The 18,182-nt window shown below is 41.9% G+C and overlaps 2 protein-coding genes across 4 annotated transcripts in view; one reads left to right on the top strand and one right to left on the bottom strand.

The window, feature by feature from the left end:
• Positions 1-9,099, bottom strand: part of LOC106603366 (Scm polycomb group protein like 4) — a 20,957-nt gene extending 11,858 nt beyond the window's left edge. The window contains exon 1 of one of the 2 annotated variants that reach the window (XM_014196945.2): positions 8,842-9,099. Coding sequence is in view for 1 of the 2 variants with exons in the window: in XM_045718264.1 (XP_045574220.1) it covers positions 5,509-5,539 (31 nt within the window). In the remaining variant the exon portion in view is untranslated. Of the gene's footprint in view, positions 1-5,508; positions 5,550-8,841 lie in introns of those variants that run through there. The other variant, XM_045718264.1, reaches the window with a different exon arrangement.
• The window catches only part of afg1la (AFG1 like ATPase a), a 27,561-nt gene continuing 17,029 nt past the window's right edge, over positions 7,651-18,182 (top strand). The window contains exons 1-12 of one of the 2 annotated variants that reach the window (XM_014196935.2): positions 7,651-7,718; positions 9,044-9,252; positions 9,415-9,466; positions 9,600-9,701; positions 9,845-9,975; positions 10,236-10,335; positions 10,444-10,502; positions 10,805-10,887; positions 11,083-11,153; positions 11,349-11,449; positions 12,558-12,698; positions 13,102-13,209. In XM_014196935.2, the coding sequence (XP_014052410.1) occupies positions 7,685-7,718; positions 9,044-9,252; positions 9,415-9,466; positions 9,600-9,701; positions 9,845-9,975; positions 10,236-10,335; positions 10,444-10,502; positions 10,805-10,887; positions 11,083-11,153; positions 11,349-11,449; positions 12,558-12,698; positions 13,102-13,209 (1,191 nt within the window). In that variant the 5' untranslated portion in view covers positions 7,651-7,684. Of the gene's footprint in view, positions 7,719-8,453; positions 8,591-9,043; positions 9,253-9,414; positions 9,467-9,599; positions 9,702-9,844; positions 9,976-10,235; positions 10,336-10,443; positions 10,503-10,804; positions 10,888-11,082; positions 11,154-11,348; positions 11,450-12,557; positions 12,699-13,101; positions 13,210-18,182 lie in introns of those variants that run through there. The other variant, XM_014196927.2, reaches the window with a different exon arrangement.

The following is an 18,182-nucleotide window of genomic DNA, read 5'->3' as shown; positions in this document are numbered from 1 at the left end:
ACTGCAATGCTCTACTTTCCGGCTACCCGGATAAAGCACTAAACAAACTTCAGTTAGTGCTAAATACGGCTGCTAGAATCCTGACTAGAACCAAAAAATTTGAACATATTACTCCAGTGCTAGCCTCCCTACACTGGCTTCCTGTTAAGGCAAGGGCTGATTTCAAGGTTTTACTGTTAACCTACAAAGCATTACATGGGCTTGCTCCTACCTATCTTTCCGATTTGGTCCTGCCGTACATACCTACACGTACGCTACGGTCACAAGACGCAGGCCTCCTAATTGTCCCTAGAATTTCTAAGCAAACGGCTGGAGGTAGGGCTTTCTCCTATAGAGCTCCATTTTTATGGAATGGTCTGCCTACCAATGTGAGAGACGCAGACTCAGTCTCAAGCTTTAAGTCTTTACTGAAGACTTATCTCTTCAGTAGGTCCTATGATTAAGTATAGTCTGGCCCAGGAGTGTGAAGGTGAACGGAAAGGCTGGAGCAACGAACCGCCCTTGCTGTCTCTGCCTTGCCGGTTCCCCTCTTTCCACTGGGATTCTCTGCCTCTAACCCTTTTACAGGGGCTGAGTCACTGGCTTACTGGTGTTCTTCCATGCCGTCCATGGGAGGGGTGCGTCACTTGAGTGGGTTGAGTCACTGACGTGGTCTTCCTGTCTGGGTTGGCGCCCCCCTTGTGTTGTGCCATGGCGGAGATCGTTGTGGGCTATACTCGGCCTTGTCTTAGGACGGTAAGTTGGTGGTTGGAGACATCCCTCTAGTGGTGTGGGGGCTGTGCTTTGGCAAAGTGGGTGGGGTTATATCTTGCCTGTTTGGCCCTGTCCGGGGGTATCATCGGATGGGGCCACAGTGTCTTCTGATCCCTCCTGTCTCAGCCTCCAGTATTTATGCTGCAGTAGTTTATGCGTCGGGGGGCTAGGGTCAGTCTGTTACATCTGGAGTATTTCTCTTGTCTTATCCGGTGTCCTGTGTGAATTTAAATATGCTCTCTCTAATTCTCTCTTTCTGTCTTTCTCTCGGAGGACCTGAGCCCTAGGACCATGCCTCAGGACTACCTGGTATGATGACTCCTTGCTGTCCCCAGTCCACCTCGCCGTGCTGCTGCTCCAGTTTCAACTGTTCTGCCTGCGGCTATGGAACCCTGACCTGTTCACCGGACGTGCTTGTTGCACCCTCGACAACTACTATGATTATTATTATTTGACCATGCTGGTCATTTATGAACATTTTAACATCTTGACCATGTTCTGTTATAATATCCACCCTGCACAGACAGAAGAGGACTGGCCACCCCTCCTTTCTAGGGAGTTTTTCCTAGCCACCGTGCTTCTTTCACATGCTTTGCTTGCTGTTTGGGGTTTTAGGCTGGGTTTCTGTACAGCACTTTGAGATATCAGCTGATGTACGAAGGGCTATATAAATAAATTTGATTTGATTTGATTGTTTATTTGTCATACGTACATGAAAGACATGTAGTCACTACATGACAAATACAGTGCATTTGGAAAGCATTCAGACCCCTTGACTTTTCAAAATTTGGTTACGTTACAGCCATATTCTAAAACAGATTAACATGTTTTTTTCCCTCTTCAATCTATACACAATACCCCAAAATGACAAATCAAAAACGGGTTTAGACATTTTTGCAAATTTATAATAAAAAAATGTAAATATCACGTTTATATAAGTATTAAGACACTTTACTCAGTACTTTGTTGAAGCACCTTTGGCAGCGATTACAGCCTCTAGTCTTCTAGGGTATGACGCTACAAGCTTGGCACACCTGTATTTGGGGAGTAACTCCCATTCTTCTCTGCAGATGCTCTCAAGCTCTGTCAGGTTGGATGGGTAGCATTGCTGCACAGCTATTTTCAGGTCTCTTCAGAGATGTTCAATCAAATCAAATCAAACTTTATTTGTCAGATGCGCCAAATACAAGTGTAGACTTTACCGTGAAATGCTTACTTACAAGTCCTTAACCAACAGTGCAATTCAAGAAGAGTTAAGAAAATATTTACCAAGTTGACTAAAATAAAAAGTAATAATAAAAAGTAACACAATAAGAATAACAAGGCTATATACAGGGGGCACTGGTACCGAGTCAGTGTGCAGGGGTACAGACTAGTTGAGGTAATTTGTACATGTAGGTGAGGGTGAAGTGACTATGCATAGATAATAAAAAGCGAGTAGCAGCAGTGTACAAAAAGGGAGGGGGGGGGGTCAATGCAAATTGTCCAGTGGCGGTTTTATGAATTGTTCAGCAGCCTTATGGCTTGGGGGTAGAAGCTGTTGAGGAGCCTTTTGGTCCTAGACTTGGCGCACCACTTGCCGTTCAGTAGCAGAGAAAACAGTCTGTAACTTGGGTGACTGGAGTCTCTGACAATTTTATGAGCTTTCCTCTGACACCGCCTATTGTATAGGTCCTGGATGGCAGGAAGCTTGGCAGTACTGGGCCATTCGCACTACCCTTTGTAGCGCCTTACGGTCAGATGCCAAGCAGTTGCCATACCAGGCAGTGATGCAACCGGTCAGGATGCTCTCGATGATGCAGCTGTAGAACCTTTTGAGGATCTGGGGACCCATGCCAAATCTTTTCAGTCTCCTGAGGGGTAAAAGGTTTTGTCGTGCCCTCTTCACAACGGTCTTGGTATGTTTGGACCATGATAGTTCGTTGGTGATGTGGACACCAAGGAACTTGAAACTCTCGACCCGCTCCACTACAGCCCCGTCGATGTTAATGGGGGCCTGTTCGGCCCGCCTTTTCCTATGGTCCACGATCAGCTCCTATTGTCTTGCTCACATTGTGGGAGAGGTTGTTGTCCTGGCACCACACTGCCAGTTCTCTGACCTCCTCCCTATAGGCCATCCCATCGTTGTTGGTGATCAGGCCTACCACTGTTGTGTTGTCAGCAAACTTAAAGATGGTGTTGGAGTCGTGTTTGGCCACGCAGTCATGGGTGAATAGGGAACACAGGAGGAGACTAAGTACACACCCCTGAGGGGCCCCCGTGTTAAGGATCAGCGTGGCAGACGTGTTGTTGCCTACTCTTACCACCTGGGGGCTGCCCGTCAGGACGTCCAGGATCCAGTTGCAGAGGGAGGTGTTTAGTCCCATAGTCCTCAGCTTAGTGATGAGCTTCGAAGGGCACTATGGTGTTGAATGCTGAGCTGTAGTCAATGAACAGCATTCTCACATAGGTGTTCCTTTTGTCCAGGGGAGAAAGGGCAGTGTGGAGTGCAATTGAGATTGCGTCATCTGTGGATCTGTTGGGGGGGGGTATACGAATTGGAGTGTCCGGGAGGATGCTGTTTATTTGAGCCATGACCAGCCTTTCAATGCACTTCATGGCTACCGACAGGAGTGCCACGGGGCGGTAATCATTTAGGCAGGTTACCTTCACTTCTTGGGCACAGGGACTATGATGGTCTGCTTGAAACATGTAGGTATTACAGACTCGTTCAGGGAGAGGTTGAAAATGTCAGTGAAGACACTTGACAGTTGGTCCGCGCATGCTTTGAGTACACGTCCTGGTAATCCGTCTGGCCCAGCGGCTTTGTAAATGTTGACCTGTTTAAAGGTTTTGTTCACATCGGCAGTCATCCAGAACAGCTGGTGCTCTCGTGCATGCTTCAGTGTTGCTTGCCTTGAAGCGAGCATAAAAGGCATTTAGCTCGTCTGGTAGGCTCGCGTCACTGGGCAGCTCGCGTCTGGGTTTCCCTTTGTAATTCGTAAGAGTTTTCAGGCCCTGCCACATCCGACGAACGTCATAGGATTCAATCTTAATCCTGTATTGACGCTTTGCTTGTTTGATGGTCGGTCTGAGGGCATAGCGGGATTTCTTATAAGCGTCCGGATTAGTCTCCCGCTCTTTGAAAGCGGCAGCTCTAGCCTTTAGCTCGATGCGGATGTTGCCTGTAATTAGAGGTCGACCGATTATGATTTTTCAACACCGATACCAATACCAATTATTGGAGGGCCAAAAAAAGCCGATACCGATTTATTGAACGATTTTTATATATTTGTAATAATGACAACTATAACAATACTGAATGAACACTTTTATTTTAACTTAATATAACACATAAATAAAATACATTTAGTCTCAAATAAATAATGAAACATGTTCAATTTGGTTTAAATAATGCAAAAACAGTGATGGAGAAGAAAGTAAAAGTGCAATATGTGCCATGTAAAAAAGCTGGTCAAATCCGTAAACTATCATTTCGAAAACAAAACGTTTATTCTTTCAGTGAAATACGGAACCGTTCTGTATCTTATTGAACGGGTGGCAACCTTAAGTCTAAATATTGCTGTTACATTGCACAACCTTCAATGTTATATCATAATTATGTAAAATTCTGGCAAATGAATTACGGTCTTTGTTAGGAAGAAATGGTCTTCACACAGTTCGCAATGAGCCAGGCGGCCTAAACTGCTACATATACCCTGACGCGAATGCGCTTTACTTAAATTATCCCCCGTTTGGCGAAGTAGGCTGTGATTTGCTGATAAATGAACAGACACTGCATTGATTATATGCAACGCAGGACAAACTAGTTAAACTAGTAATATCATCAACCATTAACTAGTGATTATGTTAAGATTGTTTTTATAAGATAAGTTTAATGCTAGCTAGCAACTTACATTGGCTCCTTGCTGCACTCGTGTAACAGGTGGTCGGCCTGCCACGCAGTCCCCTCGTGGATTGCAATGTAATCGGCCATAATCGGCGTCCAAAAATGCCGATTACCAATTGTTATGAAAAGTTGAAATCGGCCCTAATTAATCGGCAGACCTCTACCTGTAATCCATGGCTTCTGGTTGGGATATGTACGTACAGTCACTGTGGGGACGATGTCGTCGATGCACTTACTGATGAAGCCGATGACTGAGGTGGTGTACTCCTCAATGCCATTGGATGAATCCAGGAACATATTCCTGCCTGTGCTAGCAAAACAATCCTGTAGTGTAGCATCCGTGTCATCTGACCACTTCCGTATTGAGCGAGTCACTGGTACTTCCTGCTTTAGTTTTTGCTTGTAAGCAGGAATCAGGAGGATAGAATTATGGTCAGATTTGCCAAATGGAGGTTGGGGAAGAGCTTTGTATGCATCTCTGTGTGTGGAGTGAAGGTAGTCAAGGATTTTTTTCTCTCTGGCTGCATATGTGACATGCTGGTAAAAATTTGGTAAAACTGATTTAAGTTTGCCTGCATTAAAGTCCCCAGCCACTAGGAGCGCCGCTTATGGGTGAGCATTTTCTTCTTTGCTTATGGCCTTATAGAGTTGGTTGAGAGCGGTCTTAGTGCCAGCTTCGTTCTGTGGTGGTAAAAAGACGGCTGCGAATAATATAGATGAGAACTCTCTTGGTAGATAGTGTGGTCTACAGCTTATCAAAAGGTACTCTACCTCAGGCGAGCAATACCTCGAGACTTCTTTAATATTAGACATAGCGCACCAGCTGTTATTGACAAATAGACACACACCCCCACCCTACGTCTTACCAGAGGTAGCGTCTCTGTTCTGCCGGTGCATGGAAAATCCCGCTAGCTCTATATTGTCCGTATCGTCGTTCAGCCACGTCTCTGTGAAACATAAGATGTTGGAGTTTTTGATGTCCCATTGGTAGGATAATCTTAAATTGTAGGTCATCAATTTTATTTTCCAATGATTGCACGTTAGCAAAAAGAACGGATGGCAATGGGAGTTTACTCGCTCGCCTACGGATTCTCAGAAGGCTGCCCGATCTGCGGCCCCTTTTCCTGTGTCTTTTCTTCACACAAAAGATGTGGATCTGGGCCTGTTCCAGTGAAAGCAGGATATCCTTCTCGTCAGACTCATTAAAGGAAAAAGTTTCTTCCAGTCCGTAGTGAGTAATCGCTGTTCTCATGTCCAGAAGTTATTTTCAGTCATAAGAGATGGTAGCAGCAACATTATGCACACAATAAGTAAAAAAAATAAGTTACACAAAACGCAAAAAAAATAACAAAATAGCACAATTGGTTGGGAGAATGTAAAATGTCAGCCATGTTCTTTGGAGCCATCAGGTTCAAGTCTGGTCTCTGACTGGGTCACTCGAGGACATTCAGAGACTTATCCCGAAGCCACTTCTGTGTTGTCTTGGCTGTGTGCTTAGGGTTGGAAGTTGAAACTTGGCCCCAGTCTGAGGTCCTGAGCACTCTTGAGCAGTTTTTCATCAAGGATCTCTCTGTACTTTGCTCCGTTCATGTTTCCCTCGATCCTGACTAGTCTCCCAGTCCCTACCGCTTAAAAACATCCCCACAGCATGATGCTGCTACCACCATGCTTCACCGTAGGGATGGTACCAGGTTTCCTCCAGACGTGACGCTTGGCATTCAGGCTAAAGAGTTCAGTCTTGGTTTCATCAGACCAGAGTATCTTGTTTATCATGGTCTGAGAGTCCTTAGGGGCCTTTTGGCAAACTCCAAGCGGGCTGTCATGTGCCTTTTACTGAGGAGTGGCTTCCGTCTGGCCATTCTACCATAAAGGCCTGATTGGTGGAGTGCTGCAGAGATGGTTGTCCTTCTGGAAGTTTCTCCCATCTCCACAGAGGAACTCTGGAGCTCTGTCAGAGTGACCATCGGGTTCTTGGTCACCTCCCTGACCGAGGCCCTTCTACCACGATTGCTCAGTTTGGCCGGGCGGACAGCTCTACGAAGAGGCTTGGTGGTTCCAAACTTCTTCCATTTAACCTCTGCGGGATGGGTGTCCCTAAACCTGGACGGTTGTTGCTAACGTGCGCTAATGTGACTAGAATGACGTTGTATACAACAGCCATCTTCCCGGGACATAGACATGTGTAATATGTTCAATTAACAGTAGCTATTACAGTAAAAAAAATACCATGCTATTGTTTGAGGAGAGTACACAACAACAACAAAAATGATCACAGCAACTGGTTTGATAGATTCACCTCTGACGGTAAATAATGTACTTACATTCAGTAATCTTGCTTTGATTTGTCATCCTAAGGGTCCCAGAGATAAAATGTAGCATAGTTTTGTTTGATAAAATCAATTTTGATGTTCAAATGTAGGAACTGGGTTCTACAGTTTGACCCCACTGCTGTCTCTGGCTCCACACCCACCCGGCCATCTAGATGTGTGAAAGTTAGTGTATAAGCTAATGATCCATCATATATGACATTCCTGGGAGTGTGTAAACGTTTATTTTTTAATACCATAGCATTTTTGTATGTTATCTATAGTTATGTACTTGAGAATGTATCAATTGACCAATTCGGCACATTTGGGCAAACTCCTGGCAGACTTGATACAAAATATTGTGCAGTAATGTAATTCTTCACTGAAAGTATGGCCTTTCTCTTGCATTTCAAAGATGATGGAACAAAAAAAATTATGAAAAAAAACAATGTTTTTTTTGTTTGTATTATCTTTTACCAGATCTAATGTGTTATATTCTCCTACATTTATTTCACATTTCCACAAACTTCAAAGTGTTTCCTTTCAAATAGCATCAATAATTTGATATCCTTGCTTCAGGTCCTGAGCTACAGGCAGTTATATTTGGGTATGTCATTTTTTGTGGAAATTGAAAAATGTTGTTAGCGAATGTCATTCTAAAACAAGCTGAGACTTTTATTTTGGCTGCTGCAAAGCCTGGGCTACAGTTGCTTGATTGACTAGCTAACTTCAGCTCATGTCCTTTGCAGATGCCACATTCATAAAAGTTTGTAAGTATAAAAAAGATTTGTAACCGAGTAAAGGGAGACGTAAAGTAAGAATTGAATGTGTAAATGTTAATTCATAGTCGTAACATTGGGTTTGTACATTTACAGATCTAATTTAATGGCTACGTCGTTTCATACATTGCTTTTTTGACGATCTTAACAATTTAGGTATGGATTTTCTTACGATACTAACAATACATACGTTCAACCTTTTTGCAGCTATCTGGCTCCAAATGCATTCAGCCTCTTGCAAATTATGAAACATTGAGAGACGAAAGAAATTGTAAAAAAATATATATTAATTGGTAAAAAATGTTGGGAAGCCTGGCTTATCTTGGCAACCGTGAATACACATCACTGGATGCTATGCTACTGGCCTCATACCATGAATATCCATCTGGAAACATCTGAAAGTTAGTGTTTTTTCTCAAAGTTGCCGTGATATAACGAGTCCTGCTTATATCAGTACACACGTAACAATTTAAGCATTACAAAGATTATATTCTATCAAATAAACCTCATGTGACAAAATAAGACATTCATTTTTGTTGTTTTCCAAATTCGACACTCATTGATTTCTCTCTCTCTCAAACTCTTTGCTTCGTGGACGAAAAAAAAATGGAGGGACACATATTTTCCGCCGAGTTGGGCCTCTCTCTTCCTCTTCTACTACTGCCCTCTCCTGACGCACTTCAGAATCGTTTTGTGCATTTCCGCCTTGTTCAATAAAGTTGGAATTGAAGCCAAAATGGCGACGTGCATGTTGTCGTCAAAGATGTCGCCCTTGGTGTCACCCATCATTAGATTTCTACTAAAAGATCAGTACTATTCCTCGAAAACGATATGTAACGGTGTGACTAACATTTCCAGACGAGGTGAGAATATTATTTTGGTGGGGCAAGAGCTACATTGACTGCTGTATGTTGTTCAAGATGAGTACTGACAGTTAGTTAGCATAGCTAGCTTCTCTAAACCCCTAGTGTCAGCTGTCAAACATAATTCCATTCCTGACCTGTCTAGTTAGACTATATAGCTAATTAACTAGCAACCTATGCGTCAATCAGCCATTATTATAGTGACATTTTTAGATAGCTACTTACATTGTTACGGTGCTTACACAACTTACCTTTAGAGACGAGGGAATATCGAATCGCTGACTGAACCTTTTGGTTTTGGACAGTTTGCTCGCTAAATGAATAACGTTACGTTTCTGCTCTTAGCACGTGAACCAATAACCGCCACAGTGGGTCTAGCTAACTATGTTACTAGTTACCACAGCTTCAGGATGTAACGATAATTCCGATTCCGTGATATTTTCTACTGCTCAGGCTACTCGACGGATGCTCTCCCCCGGCCGGCTGCAGAAGACAGCAATGCTGCCGCAGCGTATAGCGGACCACTGGAGCACTACAACAGTCTGGTCAGGGATGAGTCGCTGCAAGAGGACCCGCATCAAAAAGCCGTGGTTCAGACCTTGGATAAAATGCACAAAACCCTAAGAGGTTACAACAACCAGCCTATGTCCCTCTTCTCGAAGGTAATCATATTTCTATGCATGTTCTTGCTGATGTCAATAATACATTATTTGATTTTTAACACTGTCAAAACACATTAAATAATGTATAGACTATAATCTATAGTTAACCCTATATTCACACAGACTCACAATACATTGAACACTGTCTATTTCATTTGACAGTTTTTCTCTAAACCAAAGCCCCCAAAAGGGTACTACATCTATGGAGATGTTGGTAAGTAGTAGCTGTATAATATCCATCTTTGTGCTGCCACTTTAGCATTACATTTATGATATTTCCCTTTTTGACTACATTGCACATTTGAAACAATGAATTATCATTCAGTTTTTCTCTGTTTTATTTATAGGCACAGGGAAAACGATGGTTATGGACATGTTCTACTCACACGTGGAGACAGAGAAGAAAAAGAGGGTCCATTTCCACGGCTTCATGTTAGATGTACATAATAGTAGGTTAAGTTGTGTCGCTAAATGACGATTGACATGACTTGTTGATCATGCTTAATGTCAATATTGAGTTGAGCAATAGATTCAGATCTATGAGTAGGTCCAGAGTCAACTCAATCTTTGTTCTTTTACTTATTGTATTTAGGGATACATCGCCTTAAAAAGAGCCTGCCGAAAAGGAAAGCTGGGAGGATGGCTAGGGTCTATGACCCGATTGCGCCAATAGCAGAGGAGATCAGTGAAGAGGCCTGTCTGTTGTGCTTTGATGAGTTTCAGGTGAAGTTCGGGGGATATTCCTCTTACTGATCACTTGTAACTACTGTTATACCTTCATGTTATAATTGTACAAAATCTTCTGAATAGAATTAGCTAATGTATGGATGTGATAATGAGGAATCCTGTTTTAGCCAAAACCTGTTTTAGAGTTGGACTAATAAAGTTATATTCTATTCTATGCATGGTTCCCAGGTTTGGAAGCATGAAAATATAACAGGATAGAACAATATGAGTGAATTGGTTGTAAATTCATTCCACAGGTGACAGACATTGCAGATGCCATGATTCTGAAACAGCTCTTTGAAAACCTCTTTAAGAATGGGGTTGTTGTAGTGGCCACGTCCAACCGGCCCCCAGAGGGCAAGTAGAATATTACATCACAAAACAAATACCTTGTTGAGCTGCGTTCAGCACAATCTATAGAGGACAATCTATACTGATCTAACCAGACCTATTCCTCTCTTCTAGATTTGTACAAGAACGGACTACAGAGGGTCAACTTTGTGCCATTTATTGCTGTGTTGAAGGTAAATAAGAAATATAATTTCTGATTTCTTTTGTATATAACACATGTATTTTAGTCAATGCCACTCTGACATTGCTCATCCTAATATTTATATATTCCTTCATTCTATTCTTTTACTTTTAGATTTGTGTGTATTGTTGTGAATTGTTAGATACTACTGCACTGTTGGAGCTAGGAACACAAGCATTTCCCTACACCCGCAATAACATCTGCTAAATATGTGTATGTGACCAATAAAATGTAATTTGATTTGAAAACATACAGGCAAGGTTTGTCTTACGGTAGTCTGCCTCTTTCATGCAGAACTATTGCCAAGAGCTTCGTCTGGACTCTGGGATAGACTACCGCAGAAGAAACAGACCCTCAGCTGGGAAACTGTACTTCCTGTAAGAACTGCATGGTGCAAACCATGGATACAGCCATTAGGCATTTCAATACTCAAATTACTAGGTTATATTTGGTAGTATTTATTTTAATATGGAACTCTTTCTTTCAAGCCAGTTTGTGTTTGATCAGTATAGTTTCATGTTTTAAATAATGTGGTTCATCATATTTTGCTATGTTACCCTTGTTCGACACAGCTCAAGTGAACCTTGTGTTGAAGCAATACTGGACAAGATGTTTGACGAGCTGGCCTTCAAACAGAACGACAGTAAGATGCTCATGTTGTCATTGAGTGTAGATAAAGAGGGATCGATGGAGCGATGGATAATTATAGGTGCATGATATGAACATAACATTCTGTATTAATGGTATACTTAATAATATATTGAGCCTCATTGTGTTCATCGTGTTGAGTTTATTACTTGTAATTTAGCTAAACCAGATTTTCTTTTTCTTTCTCTAGTAACACGGCCGAGGACTCTGAAACTGCTAGCCAGGGAGGTCAGTCTTATGAAAACCTGTGGGACCATAGCAGACTGTACCTTCGAGGAGCTGTGTGATAGAGTAAGTGACCACAGCAGACTGTACGTTTGACTGTACATCCTGTGTTACTTAGTTGGTAAGAGAGTTGTGGGTTCAATTCCCACAAGGATCACATAGACATACTAAATACAGTGAGCTCCAACAGTATTGGGACAGTGACACATTTGTTGTTTTTGCTCTGTACTACTATGAGGTTAAAGTGCAGAATGTCAGTTTTCATTTGAGGGTATTTTTTTATCCATATCAGGTCAACCGTTTAGAATTACAGCACTTTTTTTTTTCAGATTATTTTGTGCCCAATATAAATTAATAGTAAATAATGTATTGTCATTTTGGAGACACTTTTATTGTAAATAACAATATAATATGTTTCTAAACACTTCTACATTAATGTGGATGCTACCATGATTATGGATAGTTCTTAATTAATCGTGAATAATGATGAGCAAGACAGTTACAGATGCACAAATATCATACCCCCCCAAAACATGCTAATCTCCCCTGTTATTGTAATGGTGAGAGGATAGCATGTCTTGGGGATATGGTATTTGTGCATCTGTAACTTTCTCACTCATTATTCACAATTAATTCAGGACTATCTGTAATCATGGTAGCATCCACATTCATGTAGAAGTGTTTAGAAACATTATATTCTTATTTACAGTAAAAGTGACTCAAATGACACAATACATTATTTACCATTAATTTCTATTGAGCACAAAATAGTCTGAAACACAAACAGCAAATGCATCCAACAAGTTTGTAGAGTCACAAGCTTGATGTAATCATTGTGTGCTAAGAAAATTGGACCAAATATTAAACTTTTGACTACTTTAATACATGTAAGTGAATTTGTCCCAATACTTTTGGTTCCATAAAATGGGGAGAGTAAATTTAAGTGCTGTAGTTTCTAAACGGTTCACCCGATAGGGATGAAAATACCCTCAAATTAAAGCTGACAGTCTACACTTTATCCTCAGTCATTGTATCATTTCAAGTCCAAAGTGCTGGAGTACAGAGCCAAAACAACAAAACATATCACTGTCCCAATACATTCGGAACTCACTGTATGTATGCACTCCCTGTACTGTAAGGGGCATACTTATACATTATGTGTTTTGTGTTCTAGCCATTGGGTGCCAGTGACTACTTGGAGATCTCCAGGCAGTTTGATACTGTATTCATCAGGAACATTCCCCTGCTCACTATGAACAAGAAGACTCAAGCGAGACGCTTGATCACGCTTATAGATGCCTTCTATGACCACAAGGTAACATTACAAACCACTTAGTTTTAATTTATGTCATTTATTTGCACCTAATAAGAAACCAAATCAACAAGCATAATCATACAGGGAGGGTGAAAAGAGGGCTTTATTTCTAAGCTTGAGGCTGGATCATTTTAATATAGTATGGCTTATAAGGAAACTTTGTCTTTGTGCCATAAATTCTTATCTCACATCTTCTATTATTGTAACACATTGTGATTGTTTTTTGAGACTATCCTTTGATATTAGTGTGCTTTTTATATGCACCGCTGAGGTTGTTTGATTAGCATTGTTGGATGCACTTTTTTTTTTGTTGAGTTGCTAAAAACTAGCCTGGTCCCAGATTTAGGACCAGGCTTGATAAGAACAACCAGTGTCAGTAAATGTTTCATCCTGGGTCCCCCAGGTACGAGTGGTGATTCTAGCCGATCACCCTCTGGATGACATCTTTGTACACGACGGAGATCACGAACACCACCATCATGAACTCATGGATGATCTCAACCTAAAAAAGGTACGAATTGCAGCCAAATGCTCCCAACATTATTTTCTTGATCTCTTAGGTATATGACCTACAATATACTGAGTGTACGAAACATTAGGATATTGAATTGCACCCCATTTTTGACCTCAGAACAGCCTCAATTCGTTGGGGCATGCCTTTGACAAGGATGCTGGCCCATGTTGACTACAATGCTTCCCACAGTTGTCAAGTTGGCTGGAGGTCCTTTGGGTGGTGGACCATTCTTGATACACACAGGAAACTGTTGAGCGTGAAAAACCCAGCAGCGTTGCAGTTCTTGACACACACAAACTGGTGCGCCGGGCACCTACTAACATACCCCGTTCAAAGGCACTTAAATCTTTTGTCTTGCCCATTCACTCTCTACATGGCACAAATACACAATCCATGTTTCAATTGTCTCAAGGCTTAAAAGTCCTTTAACCTGTCTTCTCCCCTTCATCTACACCAGGGTCTCCTAACAGGTTGATCGCAGCCCACCTTTGAGTAGCTCGCCAAACAATTCTGAAAGTATATGCGATTTTCAAGTACTCCACCTTAAACTGTCATTAACAAAAATAATTTGTATCTATTATTTGTTATTTTCAAACTTTCCCATTAAATGAGCAGTAGCAATACAGAATCATCACTAGACTGGCGCCTTAGAAGGCATATTCTTTACTCACTAGATGCACAATTAAAGGGCCAGATGCGCAATTAAAGGGGAATTCCTTCCAGTCTCCCAGAACAAAGAAAAAAACTGTCTTCTGATATGATTTTAAGCATTGACATGGACTCAGAACATCCTATTTTGTTGTTTCTCTATGAACAATTGTAATTTTAAAAGTGAAAGACAAAAAAAAATTCAACTGAGAACATAATTTGGGAAAATATAAAACAATTTTTTTTGGGGGGGGGGAAATCACAGATTTTATAGGGCCCACTTAGTTGTATATTAACCATTTATTTTACCAGGTATATTGACAGTACATAGTGCACTACATTCTCTGGTACACTAAAGACACAGGAGAAGAGAATAATGTGCTTATTTGAAAGCTATAAAAGTATCTTGCGACATGTTTTATTTTTTTTTAAAGTATCATTCTAGAAATGGTTGGAGACCCCTGATCTACACCGATTTGAAGTGGATTTAACAGGTGACATCAGTAAGGGATCATAGCTTTCACCTGGTCATGGAAAGAGCAGATGTTCCCAATGTTTTGTACACTATGACCTTCTGTTTGTTGACTTCTCAGCATCTCTCCAAAACGGCTTTGTTCTTAGAAAACACCAAAAAATACCAAACACTCTCACTAATGGTGTTTTTCTATTGAATGCATTTACACCCTCATGTGTTGTTCCTGGGTCAGGATGCAGCCAGTGAGTTGTCTATCTTCAGTGGAGCAGAGGAGATCTTTGCCTTCCAAAGGACAGTATCTCGCCTCACTGAGATGCAGACTGAAGAGTACTGGCTGGAAGGGGACAGGAGCACCATCACCACGTAGCTGTACAGTACCCCTCATCAACCCTCTAAACCCTTCACTACCTGCAAGGACAGTGAAAACCACCTCACCAGTACAGACTATCAGTTAATTTGACGGGATCAGTTTGAGCATGGCGAGGCGCAGAATCACTAATCATGATCACATATAAGTGTGGTGATTTGTAGATCAGTGATTCTACGCCGTCCGACTGCAAAGTAGTCTGTCTCAAACATGCACATACACTACGACGAGGGACTCCAAACAATGGAATATATTTATTATACTAAGAAAGTATGACTTCAAGCCTTTATGATTTTACTTTGCCATTGCACTTTACAAACTGACCATATTGTACAGAATATTTTAAGTTAAACCTTTGTCTGTGGATTTCTTTCTATACTATACACATACGGTAGATAGGGTAAATTGTGTGAATGGCGTTTGCAAAAAAGTTCAATGGAATCCACTTATGCAAATGGTAATACTGGTTCAAGGTACATTTGTTATTTTATTGATATCTTATGATGAAAAGGATTGTCTATTTTAATAAGTGATATACTGTATTTTATTGAGAAGATCATAGAGTGACTACAGTATGGTTCATATCATGGATGTATGTAAGGCTGCTTGTCTCTGATGTTGAAAGCAACATCCTGCCTTCTTCATGGTTTTAAGTTTTATTTAGCAAACAGAAATTACTGTAACCTGAGTGCCAGCCTATGCTGTGCTGTCATGCCACCTCTTTGTCATTCATTGTCATGTCAAATAATTGGAGTTGGAAAGAGTACAAACATCTAGGATCAGGCTAGGAAACACAGATTACTGGGCACAATTGTGTAGTTTGACATGATGACATACAATTGACGACCAAAAGTATGTGGACATCTGCTTGTCAAACATCTCACTCCAAAATCATGGGCATTAATATGGAGTTGGTCCTCCCCTTTGATGGTTTAACAGCCTCCACTCTTCTGGGAAGGCTTTCCACTAGATGTTGGAACATTGCTGAAGGGACTTGCTTCCATTCAGCCGCAAGAGCGTTAGTGAGGTCGGGCACTGATGTTGGGCGATTAGGCCTGGCTCACAGTTGGCGTTCCAATTCATCCTAAAGGTGTTAGATGGGGTTGAGGTCAGGTTTCTGTGCAGGCTTGTAAAGTTCTTCCATACCGATCTCGAACAAACAATTTCTGTATGGAACTCGCTTTGTGCACGGGGGCATTGTCATGCTGTAGGCCAAAAAGATCTGCCCTGTTATATGGCATCCTATGTGCTACGTTGAAAGTCACGGAGCTCTTCAGTAAGGCCATTCTACTGTCAATGTTTGTCTATGGAGATTGCATGGCTGCGTGCCCGATTTTATACACCGAATCCACTAATTTGAAGTGGTGTCCACTTACTTTTGTATATATAGTGTCTTTAATGTGTAGTACCATGTGTAATTTTGCCCTCCATGATCATAATAGTATCATAAATATTATTTGAAGTACCAAGTAAGTTCCTTTTGTAATTATGCAGAATTATGATGACACCATCATTGTATTAAATGTCTTGGTATGTTTCCTTTACTTGAAATGTTCCAACCTGTCAATGTGATGCAATACAGTGAGCGTGTCACTTTAACGCCGATTCCTTCAATGCAATCCAGGGGGCAGGTCTTTTCTTTCATCTGGGACTACAGTACTAGTAGCCAGCTGGAGATGGCCTTGGAGGTTGTGCTTGTGGTGTGCACCGCTGCTCGGGATGAGGAGAGGGAGCAGAATCACAGGAAGAGCGAATGTTTTATTAATTCGACATGCAACATTGTGTAAGTAGCTGAACTCTTCATTTGTTGCAAATGCTGAAAATAATCTCTCGATGGTAACCAGTAGCTCACTGGAGGCAGGGAATGGAAGCTCTCGGCGGTGCTCCTCATAGCTACACGGTTAATAAAGGAAATGGTCAAGATGGCAGCTCCATTTGGAATGTGAAGGTTTGGATTCTTAACGCTAGCGTGCTATTTTTTTTTTTAATGTAACCCGCATATTGGAAATAGTAAACAAACACGGAACGCTGTTGATTGTATACACTAGCTAGCTAACGTTATTCTAGCGGGTGCGCTACACGCCATTCCCAAGATAGGTGATGGAATTCTGTTGGATCACTTATAATGTCGTATGTATAATAAATCAATTTGTTTACAGACAGACGCTGCAGTAATAAATGCACATGAAACAATGGCCTTTTGAATCGCACGATCAAGTTGCTGCGATCATCAGAGAAAAGACAGTCGACGGGACGCACGTGGAGTTCTATCATCAGCTGGAGGTGTGGAATGTGGACCGTGGACACATTTTACTCATTATGCATGCTTTAAATGAGTCTGGTAATTGACAGCTAATATTGTGCATGATAACCAAACAAATAATCGCCTATTATTAATGGAATGCAACTTTGTTGATCAGTATATACCGAATACAAGCAAGAAACCAAGGAGAGGAATATGGCTGAAGTATCACACAATGAACCACTCTCTCAGGATATTGACATCGATCCAGACTTCGAGCCCCAGAAACGACCAAGGTCTTGCACCTGGCCTCTGCCTCGACCAGAGTCCAATGCAGGGAAGCCTGAATCAAACGATGACATCATCCCTGAGGAAGAGGATGATGATGTCACAGCACCCAGCAGCTCTAGCTCTTATACGGTCAATAATGTGAATGGTGGCATAGCCATACATCAGAACACAAAGAACTCTTCTAAACACCCATGCTTCACCACAACCACTAAGGAAGAAGTACAGAACCCCACTTCCAAAGAGGAGGGGAATGACGTCGATGGGTCCTCCTTGTCCACACAGACGCATGCTGTCTCAGCTCTCAATGGCCTGGCCTCCCAACCTAGGAAGTCCTCAGCTAGGAGGAATGCCTGGGGGAACTACTCCTATGCGGACCTCATCACCCAGGCCATAGAGAGCTCCCCGGACCAGAGGCTGACATTATCCCAGATCTATGAGTGGATGGTGAGGTCTGTCCCTTACTTCAAGGACAAAGGAGACAGCAACAGCTCTGCAGGCTGGAAGGTGAGCAGCAGGGTGACATCACTGATATGGGATGATGCTTTCAGTAATAACAGTGTAACAAAGGCTGTGTGAGTGAGCCCATGTGTTCTTAGTGTGCACTGTCATCGGCAGGTGGAATCTGAATTGATAAAGATATATAATGCTTTCACTTGGAGTTAATCTGTGTTTTAGGTAGGCTACATACTGTACATATTGTAGCGAGGGGACACACTCAGGGTATTCAAACACACACATACCAAGGACCACAGTTTGATTTTTGGTATAAAGTCTTCCTCCATCTAGACCAGGGATAGGGGTGGGGGCCACAAAAGCTCAACTCATTAGGAGCTGCAAGTGGCTCGCGGGTCTTCTTACCCACATCCATACCCACACATGAAGTCAGAGCCGGCCCTAGCCTTTTGGGGGCCCCACGTGAAATTTGTTGCGAGTAGTGCCCCCCCCTC

This window comes from Salmo salar, chromosome ssa01 (genome assembly GCF_905237065.1).
Source record: "Salmo salar chromosome ssa01, Ssal_v3.1, whole genome shotgun sequence".
NCBI lineage: Eukaryota > Metazoa > Chordata > Actinopteri > Salmoniformes > Salmonidae > Salmo > Salmo salar.
This window is presented reverse-complemented; position numbering and strand designations above follow the sequence as displayed.